Source organism: Leiobunum rupestre, chromosome 5 (genome assembly GCF_980474605.1).
Source record: "Leiobunum rupestre chromosome 5, qqLeiRupe1.1.hap1, whole genome shotgun sequence".
NCBI classification, from domain to species: Eukaryota; Metazoa; Arthropoda; class Arachnida; order Opiliones; family Sclerosomatidae; genus Leiobunum; species Leiobunum rupestre.
The window spans coordinates 70398032-70409627 of NC_143388.1; the positions used below are offsets into that span (position 1 = coordinate 70398032).

Consider the following 11596-nt stretch of genomic DNA (forward strand, 5'->3'; position numbering starts at 1 on the left):
AAGGTTAAAAGCATAATATAATTTTAATTGACAACAGTTTTCATGGCTCCTACGTATTAAGAGCCGGTAAAGTTTTAAGTTCAGATAATTTACAGCTAAATAAATCGACTACTTCAGTATATTTGTTTGCAGTTTTTAAAATTCGGTTAATGGGGTTTAAAAGACTTTTAGAAATTTTGAACAATTGGGGGTGCCTTGTATAATAGTTAGGGACAACAAAGTTTATATTGGAAAGTAAGTCCTCGCTAGGAATCTGATTTTTTTAACAATTTATATAAAAATATTAGTTCGGATGATTTTTCCCGGGTTACAGATAATTTATCAATTTGCAAATCTCCTAGTAATGTAATATAATTATATCTATGACTTTTTATAAAGTTAGTATGTAAATATTCGATAAATTTCTTTTGTACTGATTCAATAATTAAAAGTAGATAAGCGCTACAGCCTCCCCACGCCAACGAACCGTACATGAGTTTAGACCGAATTAAGCTTTTATACAGAAGAATAAAGTGAAATTTGGAATTGATTTTTTTGGCAAGTTTTAAGATAACACCTAATAGCCTTCTGCAGCTATTAACAATATGATGGACGTGATCTCGGAAGTATAACCCTTTATCAAGGTATATTCCGAGGTCTTTGGTCGAGTCTTTGCGCGGGACTGTATCACCGTTAATTTTGAAGACGGATCGAATTAATTCAGTTTTTCTACTGAAAAATATTACAGTGGATTTGGAGGGGTTAACGGGTAAATTGTTTTTAGAACACCATATAGAAATTTTGTTGAGATAATCTTGTAAATTTAAAGAGTCGGTTACGTTGTTAATAGTTTTGCGTAGCTTGTTATCGTCTGCAAATTGATAGAGAGTGGAATTTTGAATTAAAAATTGTAGGTCGTAGATGTAAATGTTAAATAAAAGGGGTCCCAGGGAACTACCCTGGGGTACCCCGCAGTTCGTATCGTAACTTACATCAGTGACAACACCGTTACATTTTAAGAGATTTGCACGAGTAGATAGATAGTCGCTTAACCAGCGTAGTAGATTACCATGGACACCGAGACATTCTATTTTTTTCAAGAGAAGTGGATGGGACACGCGATCAAAAGCTTTTTCTAGGTCTAGAAAGATTACGTCAATTTGTTTTTGATTTTCAACAGCGTCAGATACTTGATTTAAGAAATTTACGTGGTTTGTCTCCACGCTTTTGCCCTTTAAGAAACCGTGTTGGGTAGAATTTGGAAAATTATTAAACCAGTTAGATATATATTTGCGCATAATTCGGTCAAAAAGTTTCGCTAATACGCGGAGGAGTGAAATAGGCCTGTAGTTTATTGGATTTCCGGCAAAACCACCTTTGAAAATTGGGCTAACGATAGACGTCTTCCATAAAGTGGGGAATTTGTTAAATTTAATGGAGAGGTTAAATAAGTATTCTAAAAGCGGTAGAAATAGGTCCCGCAACCTTTAATTATAAATGCTGGAATATTATCAATGCCAGTCGAGAAAGTTAATTTAAGGCCCAATATGGCCTCTTTAATATCCAATGACTAAATTTGAACGTGATTAAAGGCATCTGAATGTAAAACAGTCGTATCGTAGTCGAAAATTTGGTTGGCCGGAATGTTGTCAACAGAGATTTTAGAGAAAACACTAAGAAACTCATTCGCGAGATCGGTAGGGTTGGTCATCAAATTACAGTCTTTTTTGAGCCGAATGTCCATGGATTTCCCCTTAATGTTATTATTTATATAGCTCCAAAACATTTTTGGGTGTTGAAGAGCCATATTGCAGATGGTTTCCGTATTTTCCTCGCTGTCTCTCTGTAACAAATTTTTGGAACACGAACGAAAGTGCCGAAAATGATCAAAGTCGCGGGGATTTCTAGTCCGTTTGTATTTTTGATGATAATATTTTTTGCGCCTTAGAGCCGCTAATAATTCCGCGGAATACCAATTGGGGAATTTTTTACAGCCTTTGTGTACAAATTTAGGGATTGAGGTGTCCATGGCGGTGATCACAACGCTGGTCAGCGTGTCAACACATATATCTACATCAGTTTCACTATAGAATGGGGACCAATCATAGTCACGGATGTAGGTATATAGCTTAAGGTAGTCGCCTTTGGCAAAATTGTACGATTTGGAGGTAACAGGAATAGCCTTGTCCAGGTCAGAAGAATATTCCAAGGAAAAAGGTGGGTGGGCTTTATCGATATCAACAAAGGGGGTCGCCATGCGCGAGATTTTCAAATTATTGACATTTAATTAGTTAAGCACAGATCCAGAGTATTCCCGCACGTGTTTTTGAAATTAGAGATTTGGCGAAGGTTGTTGGAATAGCAAACGTCAAAAATATGGGCCGCTTTTTTCTCAGTGTAGTGAAGGCAGTCAACTGCGCTGTTATACGACCAATCAACCCTCGGTAAATTAAAATCCCCGAGAATAATTATATCGGTGCCTAAATTTAAGTTATTAGTGTGGAGTTGCCAATGGGAGCTAAAGGTTTCGTAGAGTGTGTCACTGTCACGTGGGGAGAAATAAACGTTGCCAATAATGAGAGAAGTTACCGAGTTAATTTTGACCTCTATAAAAACACATTCCGGAATAGCCTCTAGATCTGTGCGACGTAAAACCGTAAATTTGTTATTGATTGCTATTAAAACACCTCCATCTCGAATATCAGGATTATTAGAGTTGTCTCTGTCGGAGCGAAAAATGTTAAAGTTACTAGGGAAATAGTCCGAATTGAAATGAGTAGAGTTAAACCAGGTTTCAGTTATACAAATGATGTCAAGGGAAGTTAAATTTACGTTTTGGAAGAAATTTTCCGATTTAGTGCGAAGACCGCGAACATTTTGATAACCAATATTGATAGATTTTGCCATTACCGGGTATTTTGATTTTGAGCGTCTATGTGCTCATTACGCAGTCTACCACGAAACTCTTTAAACAAACAATTAGTTGGCCAGTTACCTGGTTCCTGCAATTTTGAAAATTCGGGTAAATCTACGCTAATATAAAAAGAAGAGTAAGAGTCAAATTTAGTTTGGAGTTTAGTGCATTTGATAGATTGTAGGCCAGTTTCATCTTGAAGGATTTCCAGAATGTCCTTTTCCGATGTTTCGGGAGATAGTCTAGTCACAAACAAGGCTTTCCTGGGAGGTCTCAGGTGCGTGGTAGCAGACTTTAGTTTGACTCAGTTTTTGTCCCTTTGAAGCTGTCGATTTTGAAAACCTCGTTAAGAATATCGTCGAAGTCGCTAAAGTCTCGCTCCCTAGAAACTCCTTTAGGAAGAGTAGATCTTGAATTGTTTGAACCATTCATTTTCGAGGTACTACAGTCTGTGGCATGCGAGGAGTCCCCCTCCCCCAAAGTACCAGAAGTAGTGTTAGAGTTTGAAGAAGAGACACTCGCGTTTAACAGCTTCTGGCGTTCCTTTTTAAGTTTAGTGTGACACCGTGGACAAATATATTTGCTCAGTTTGGGATCAGATCCGTCCCAAAGGTTATCGAATTCCTCGTGTGTGAAGTGCGAAGCGCAACCTCGGTGAATGCGTCTTCCGCAGTGACCACAGGGAACACGACGCTGCTTTCCAAAAAACCGTTGTTTACACTTCAGGCAACTCTCCGAGGATGGGGCCATGGAGAAGGCACGAGCGTCGCCAATCGTCGCGCCGATTTTACTGAACCGTCAATCCAAATTTGCGGGCGTATAATTCGTCAAAAAGCCAATTACAGTCCAGAGTAGCGATATACGTCGTCACGTATCCAGTATCACTTAGAAATGGAAAATGCGAACTGGAGAATAAAAACGTCGGCAGCGCGAGAATTGAAAAACAATTCCGTGCGCTCACGCGCTCCCGAAATAAAATAAACCGACTTTTCAAAACCCGTCAGGCCTAAAAAGGCAAAAAAACGGAAAACAAACTAACTTTAAAGTTAATGATACTCGCACAAAAGAGAATAATACGCGAATAAAAATATCATTTCTGAAAGCGCGGATGACCCCTCTTCCGAAAAATATAAAACTCGATACCGTACGTAGCGAAAAACCGGTTAAAAGCATGAAAAAACACGGAGCGGAAAACGACGTGCCTCCACCGTATAATTATAATAAAAAATATTCTACGGGTTGGGATAGCACCAGAATTATACATTATATTTTTTGGAGGACGCTTTGAATATGGAACAATATCGTTGAGTGCCGTGTCCAATAGTTAAAACGACCTTGGGCTATTACTTCCGAGGAGAGGTATATTTTGACAATCTTGGCAACTTGTTTTCGTTATTGCAAAAATATTGTCTAAATGAAATGCCCAATTTAAAGGGCTCCGATTGCCTTAACTGGTTTTCCCCAATATCTCCTATTGTCTTATGTATCATTTACATTGTTTAACCAAGGGTTTTCACATAAATCATATGAGCTATTAATTGATTTCGTTGCCCTGTTTGGGTTTTGCGACCTGCGATTTCAATAGTTGGGATTATTATTTTTACTTAAATGGTTGGCTAATCCGTTTTTTAGATTTTGTCTACATATTTCTTCATTGTGTTCTAATTTACGCTTTTTAAATTTTCGTTTTGTTTAGCCTACATATTTAAATAACAATCGCATGGGATTACATACATTATACCGGTTTCTTTATCTTTATCTATTTTTGGTTTTTTTATTAATTTTTTTGCTAGGTTTCCTAAATTATTATTTATTAATTTTACCTTATGTTTTACTAATTGACGATTTGTTTTTTCACTAATTCCTTTTAGATATGGGAGTACGAGTTTAGGTTTTTTAACTTCTTCAATAGGTTTTAATTTTATATTTTTTACAATATTTTGATCAAAGATATTTTGAACTTACGTTTTTGGGTAATTACAAACAATTAATTGGTCTAAAATTAATTTTTTATCTATATCTGGTACATCACTTGTGTTTTCTATTTTAAATTTTAGGCATTTTATTAATGCGATCTTTATATTAGTAGGGTGTGCTGAATTATAGTTTAAAAAACGTTTTGCATGGGTAGGTTTTTGATAATATTTAGAGACAATTTTATTTTTATATCTCGTTAAAAATAAATCAAGGAAGGGTAGAGAGCTGTTTTCTTCGCTTTCATAGGTAAATTTTATGTTATCATCTAAACCATTGTTTCTAATATAAAGTTTTTTGATAAATTTTTATCCTTTACTATCAAGATATCATCCATATATCGATTATATAATTTTAGATATGGCCAAATTTTTTCATTTTCTAAAAACGTTTCTTCTATGGTCTCTAAATATAAATTGACCATAGCACCTGATAAACAGCATGATATTTCTTAGATCCTGTGGAAAAAATATCTAAGAAAATAATTGCACAATTTAGTTATGAAATTCATGCAAAAGTTTTCCAATTATAAAAAGGTATTCATTCTATCCTTAAACGATTGCGTTGCTAAACAAATGAAATAATGAGCAAGTAAACATTTATTTAAAACAGCTTATAAAGAATTCAAAATAAATTGTTGACTAGTTTCGGCAATGTTAATGCCGCCATCATTAAGATTAACAAGCTTTGCCGCGCTTAACATAATTTTATAGCATCAGTGGAGGTTGGGGAGAAACATTTCAAAGGGGATTTTTGTTAGATTTAAAAAATCATTTACCACTTATTGTTTAGATGAAGGCCTTCATAAAAGTTCATTTATTTTGTCCATTACAAATTATCTATTGTTTCTCTTAAAGTAACTATTAAACTAAAGCTCAAGATTATTATAGATTAGTGAAAGTGTATTATCGACTTAGTTTATTTGTGATGGTAGGTTACAGCCGATCTTCCCCATGCTTATCTTTTTAAATGACCTTTATGGTTGTTGAAACGAGTTTTTAAATTTCGCTCCGTTTAACTAATGTATTGGATCAAATGCAATACACGGCATCGCTTATAGGTCTTCACCCTAATTAAACATGTTTTTTATTTGATTGACGGGCTTCCACGTTATTTTAGCATTATTTAAAAAATTAATATATTTTGTGAAACAGTCGGAATTGCTATAAGACATAATTTTTTATGATATATTACTTTAATTGATGAATGTTTTTTGGAAATCTTTTTCATCTTATTTGAAATCTTATGACCAATCTGGGATTTGTAGCCACAACAAGTCGATACACTTTTTAAATTTTTACCTCTCCTGCAGTTTCCGTGCGCAGTTTCTCGAACCAACGTATGACGGTGAGCGTTAACGTATTGATTTGTGGTTGGGTTTGGTTTGGATGGTCTTTTTTTCGTCAACGCTCACCGTCGCGACAGTGTTAACTCAATTTGATTGGATATTTCGTGTTATGTTTATATGTAGGTTGTGAATGTTTAGTTCGTGTTATGACGGTTGTGGGTGTTGAGTTTGTTGTGTTTATGTTATAATGGTTGTGGATGTTAAGTTTGTTGTGTTTGTGTTATGATGGTTGTGAATGTTGAGTCTGTTGTGTTTGTACGGGCGTTTTCTCTCCAACTGCTTCTTAATGACTTTGGGACAGACCGTGTGCTTAGTGTTATGCAACCTCTCAATGTCCAACGGCAGGGTTTCCACCAATTGTACACGGTATTCGTCTTAGTATCAATTTGCGATTTATTTATTTATTGGCGGGAATCGAACCCAGGTCTGCCTCGTGTAAAAGATTTACTCTAACCACTCAGCCACTAACGCTTGTTAGGTTACAGTGTTTTTCTAAAAAACAGCTTTGGCGAATGTCCTTTACAAAGTTATAACGTTAGGTACTATAATTTATTCTACATCATTTAAAATATTTATAAATTATATTAATCTTATATTTAATAAAATATTTAAGTATTTTAATGTAAAATTTTATCGTGACCAGGAATTGAACTCGGGTCGCATTGTTACCATGCGAGTAGAGATGGACTAAAACTTAACACTTTTTTCCAAGATGGCCGCCAAGATGGCCGCCATAACCCCCCAAAACACCCCCAAAATATTTTCAAAAACAAAAATTTTTGTCCTTGGAAAAATTGAAAAAAATATTTTAATTTTTAACTTTAAATTTCACCTTGAAGATGATCTTTGACCTCGACGCTCGAGCACGGTCCACAATCTCTAAGCCTCGGTCTATCACCCCAACAAGTTTGGTCACGATCGGACAAGGTCGGCCCGAGATATCGGCGGTAATATGTAACCCCACCAAATACTTCCACTTATTTACTTTTGTTGTTACTTTTTTATTTTTTTCGTTTTTTCGCCATTTAAAATGCTAATTAATTATTTGCGAGATGGGGAAACCTTCGCTTTATAGCCTTGGCAACGTTTGGCCACACCCAATCACGTGATATCCAACTTACCCCTGTTGAAAATTAAACTTAATTTACTTTTTGGAAATAAATAAATAAACAATCAATACATAGTTTGCATCCCTACGTCATCAATGACGCAGTTCCAAGTATAGATATAAGAACCAAGAATAAATATTTAATTTGAGCTAGAATGAACGATTCTATGCCGCCATTTTGCCGGTGTAGATTTCTTAGTAAAACGGGAGGGTTAACAGTTTCAATCGTCTGTTTGCGGATTTTAATTATTTTCAAATGATTAAGAAATTAGTTTCACGTTAAAAATGGTTATCTGCCTGGTTAAAAATTGTTCGAGTAGTTCAATTACCAAGGGAGAGCGAAAATTGTTTATTTTATTCGATAGCGAAGGTAATTGTAAAAAGGATGACCGCAAAGGCCTAACTTTGATAAGCTTTGTCAACTTCTTTTCGTAGATATTTCTGTCGTAATTTGATATTTTATTTAAATAACCCGGCCTTAGAATCTTATCTGACTTTGTTTAGGGCCCATTTAAAATTTGAAAGCATAAATCTAATTTTCGTACGTTTTGTCGCTTTGACGAGATTACCAACAAAATGGCTACCTATTTAGTAGCTACGCGCGAAATGGTTTGAATTTTTGATCGTCCTCCCAGTTTCCTTGGAGACCATAGGCCCCTCCCTTCGGTGCAAACTATGTATACACATTTTAAAACAAATTACAATGGGGCTGGTCAATATCCGCCCGAGATATAGCCCCTTATGTATAACCCCGGTCGAAATAAAATACAATTTAACTTACCCTGTCGAAATAAAATACATATTTTAAAACACAACAAATTGCAATAGGCCTGATTGGTCAATAGTAGTTTTCCCCCCTCTTTCTAGCCAAGCGCGGGGGGCGCAGCGTGCTTTCCCCCATGCGTCCACAGCTGCGTGACGGGGGGGAATGAAGCGGGGAATCGCAATTCCGCCCCCCCCCTCGGGCGCGTGTCACGCGTGCACTCGTGCGTAACGAGCACAGGTGTTAATTAATTAGCCTAGTTAGTCGACCTGTTCAAGGTCAATTAAAAAAGGGTGAATATTAATGAGCGTGGTATTGTTTAACTAGGTGGATTACCGTTATGGGTCATTGACCTGTTATATGGATAGTATGGTAACATGTGTTTAGGATCAACAAGTAGTTACACTTGTTTTTTATATGTTTGAATATTAATTTTTGGCGGGAAAGTGTAAGCGTCGCGTGTATAAAAATCAACAAGTGGTTAAACTCTTTAGGTTTATTAATATACACTTATGTTTGACATGAATTTGGCGGGGAAACGGGTATAGTTTGTACTCTATAGGTCTATTACATGTTTGTATCTTTATAATTAACCGTTAGGGGTAATTGACCTGGTAGCTATATGGTTGAACTGTTAAAGTTTTGGCACGAATTTAACATGTGTTTCGGTTAGAAAAGCGCGGGAAATTGTAAGCGTCGATTAATAATTAGTTACACTCTTTAGGTTTATTATATGTTTGAATATTAATTTATGGCGGGGAAACGGGTAAAGTTTGTACCTTTATAATTACACGTTAGAGCTAATTGACCTGGTTGCTAGATGGTTAACAACTCATTAGCATTTTTGGCGGGGATTTAACATGCGTTTATGATGATGTAAGTGCGAAAAGGATCAATGAACAAGTGGAGGGGGGTAAAGTTTGTATTTACTAGTATAAACGTTTGCATGGTTTAATTACCTGACAACGGTTAGGAAGCGTCTTTGGGATTATGGACCCGAACAAGCGATCTCTTTTAGTGGATATTATATGGTTGAGCTTTTAGCATTTTGGCGAGAAAATTATTTAACATGTTCTGAAGACGGTTAGCGTGGAAGTATTACCTGTCAAGACATCAATGTTAGGAAGCGTCTTAAGTAATCTTAAGAAGTAAATATTAATGAGTTTTATAAGCTGTGTTTTAACGTTAGGAAGCGCGGTTTGCCATTTCTCACCACTATGGGTAAATTGAACTCTTATAAACGTTCGTTGTTTATTAAAGGACATTATAGTATTGCCATTTCTCACCACTATGGGTAAATTGAACTCTTATAAACGTAACAAATAACGAACGTTACTTAATTCGTTGACCGAGGGTATTAAAGAGCATTATAGTTTCACCACCAGGGGTAAATTAAGAACTTAGTGGCAGCACACACTACCCTGATTGTAACGACTGCATTATTAATGTAAGCAATGTTTAAATACTTGACCAACGAATGTTCCTGTATATTAGTTTAATGTTGATATTTCGGTTAATAATGCAGTAAAAAGCTAAGCCTAACAAATACGTTGTCGTCAAAACTCGGACCAAAGCTATAACTTGTTTTTCTGTTATAATCTCCCGCGTATTAACTTGGTAATAATAATGGTTAAACGTATTTTATAGCGTCATATGAAATAACGGGCGGAAATAACTTACTGGCAGCTGTTTTCGGTATTGAGTGTGGCGGCTGAAAGGGCAATTTTGGACTTTTTGGTACCGTTTGAGAGGCGGTATTATTGTACTATACTTGATAAGTTTAAATAAAGTTTAACATATTGGAAGAAATGCCTTTCTTCGAAGAGTACCCTTTAATAACGCTCGTCTGTTTAACTATATCTTTGGTTTTTTTTCTTGTGCCAGGTGTTTTGAAAACCATAACCACTAGATAGCGGTTTTTAAGTTACCGCTAGGTGACGCCAGTTACAATTTACCGCTAGGTGACGACAGTGGCCGCTACGTGACGCCGGTTACATTTTACGCGAGCTAAATTTTTAACCAGCTTTAAATACGTAAAAATGCACTTTGAAAGAAAAAGAATAGAGAGTTTCAACTCAAATTTTTTGGCAACCTTTTTAAATGTAAACGAGTTGGCAAACGCCGGCTTTTTTTACGTTGGGAATAAAAATATTGTCATGTGTTTCTGCTGTGATGGTTTGGTTAACGATTGGAAAGAGCGGAATGTACCCTTACTAATTCACATCCAACGGTTCCCGAATTGCAAATTTGTTCAGGATGAAACTACGGATAACATTCCCGTGCTACGCGAAACGAACGATTTTTGGAATTTAGGACCTATGCGATCTGAATTTCTGAGATTACAGTCGTTTAAGGATTTCCCGATTGATTACATAGACGTGAGAGATTTAGCACACGCAGGTCTCTACTATACGTATAACCAAGATTGTGTCAAATGTTTCTGTTGTGCTGGAGAGCTATTGGTTTGGGAACAGAACGATATTCCGATGGAAGAGCACGCTAAATATTACCCGAGATGTAAATTCGTTTTAAACCAGAACTGCGGTAACATACCATACGAGTATGATTCAAACCAAGCGCCCTATTCAAGCACTAACGAGAAGGCTCTGGTCTATAGCTTAATTACTCATGTCATTGAAACTCTAGATCGGAAAAAATCTAGACCACTTTGTAGCATTTTATAATTTTCAACCAGAAACAATGAGTATTAAAATATAGACGTTAAATCAATAAAACTTTTGTGAACCAAACATCGTTTTCAACCGAGTTCGCAGAGTGGCTTTCCCCTCGTTTTCAACATATTAAAACTGATATACGAAAAGACTATTCTGAACGCGTTGTTAAGGAAATTTTAAATGATGTACAATTAAAATAAGCTATTTTCTGACGTTACGCATCGTCGCTAGTAGCGCCTGTCCTGAGGAGTCTTTTTTGAAAATATACTGAAACTATTATTATCATGGTTCCTCGTGTATATATTTTGCTAGTGTACACTAATTTTTCGTATGGTATAATAACAAAGAACACATTTACTAATAAAAAATTTATTTATAAACTGTTTTTCAAATATATTACATCATTTAAACAATGATCAATCAAATCCCTTACGTCAAATGGACAATAACCTATAAATTGTTCCAAAAAAATCTTTTTCCACTTGGTGATCCTGAGAAATACGAAAGGCGGCGTAAATTTCTATAAAGGCACAGGGAATTTGTTGCTTCTGTAATGGTTTATAAACCGCTTGAAATTTCGAAAAATTGTCGACCAAAACACTAAACATTAGGTCTATAACCGGTGAGCTTTGTTTTAACAGACTTAACTGTTCATCTATAAACACTTTAATTTCATTTAAAGACAGAACTTGCGCTCTACTAAGTGATAGACTGGCTGATAAGTTTATTTCGTATTCCAAATATTTTTGAGTAAACGGCATTAAATTCCATGAAAATCTTCCTCCCGAACAAGAAACTTCGAAATTGTGTTCAAAAGTACAATCGGAATAAGGTT

At 35.8% G+C, this 11596-nt stretch overlaps 1 protein-coding gene across 1 annotated transcript; it reads left to right on the top strand.

Annotated features, from left to right (window-relative positions):
* The first annotated feature begins 10242 nt into the window (after positions 1 to 10242).
* On the top strand, positions 10243 to 10770 carry LOC149945774 (putative inhibitor of apoptosis). Its single transcript, XM_090176702.1, has one exon. The coding sequence runs from the start codon at positions 10243 to 10245 to the stop codon at positions 10768 to 10770; it is 528 nt and encodes a 175-aa protein (XP_090032828.1).
* Positions 10771 to 11596: the final 826 nt, after the last annotated feature.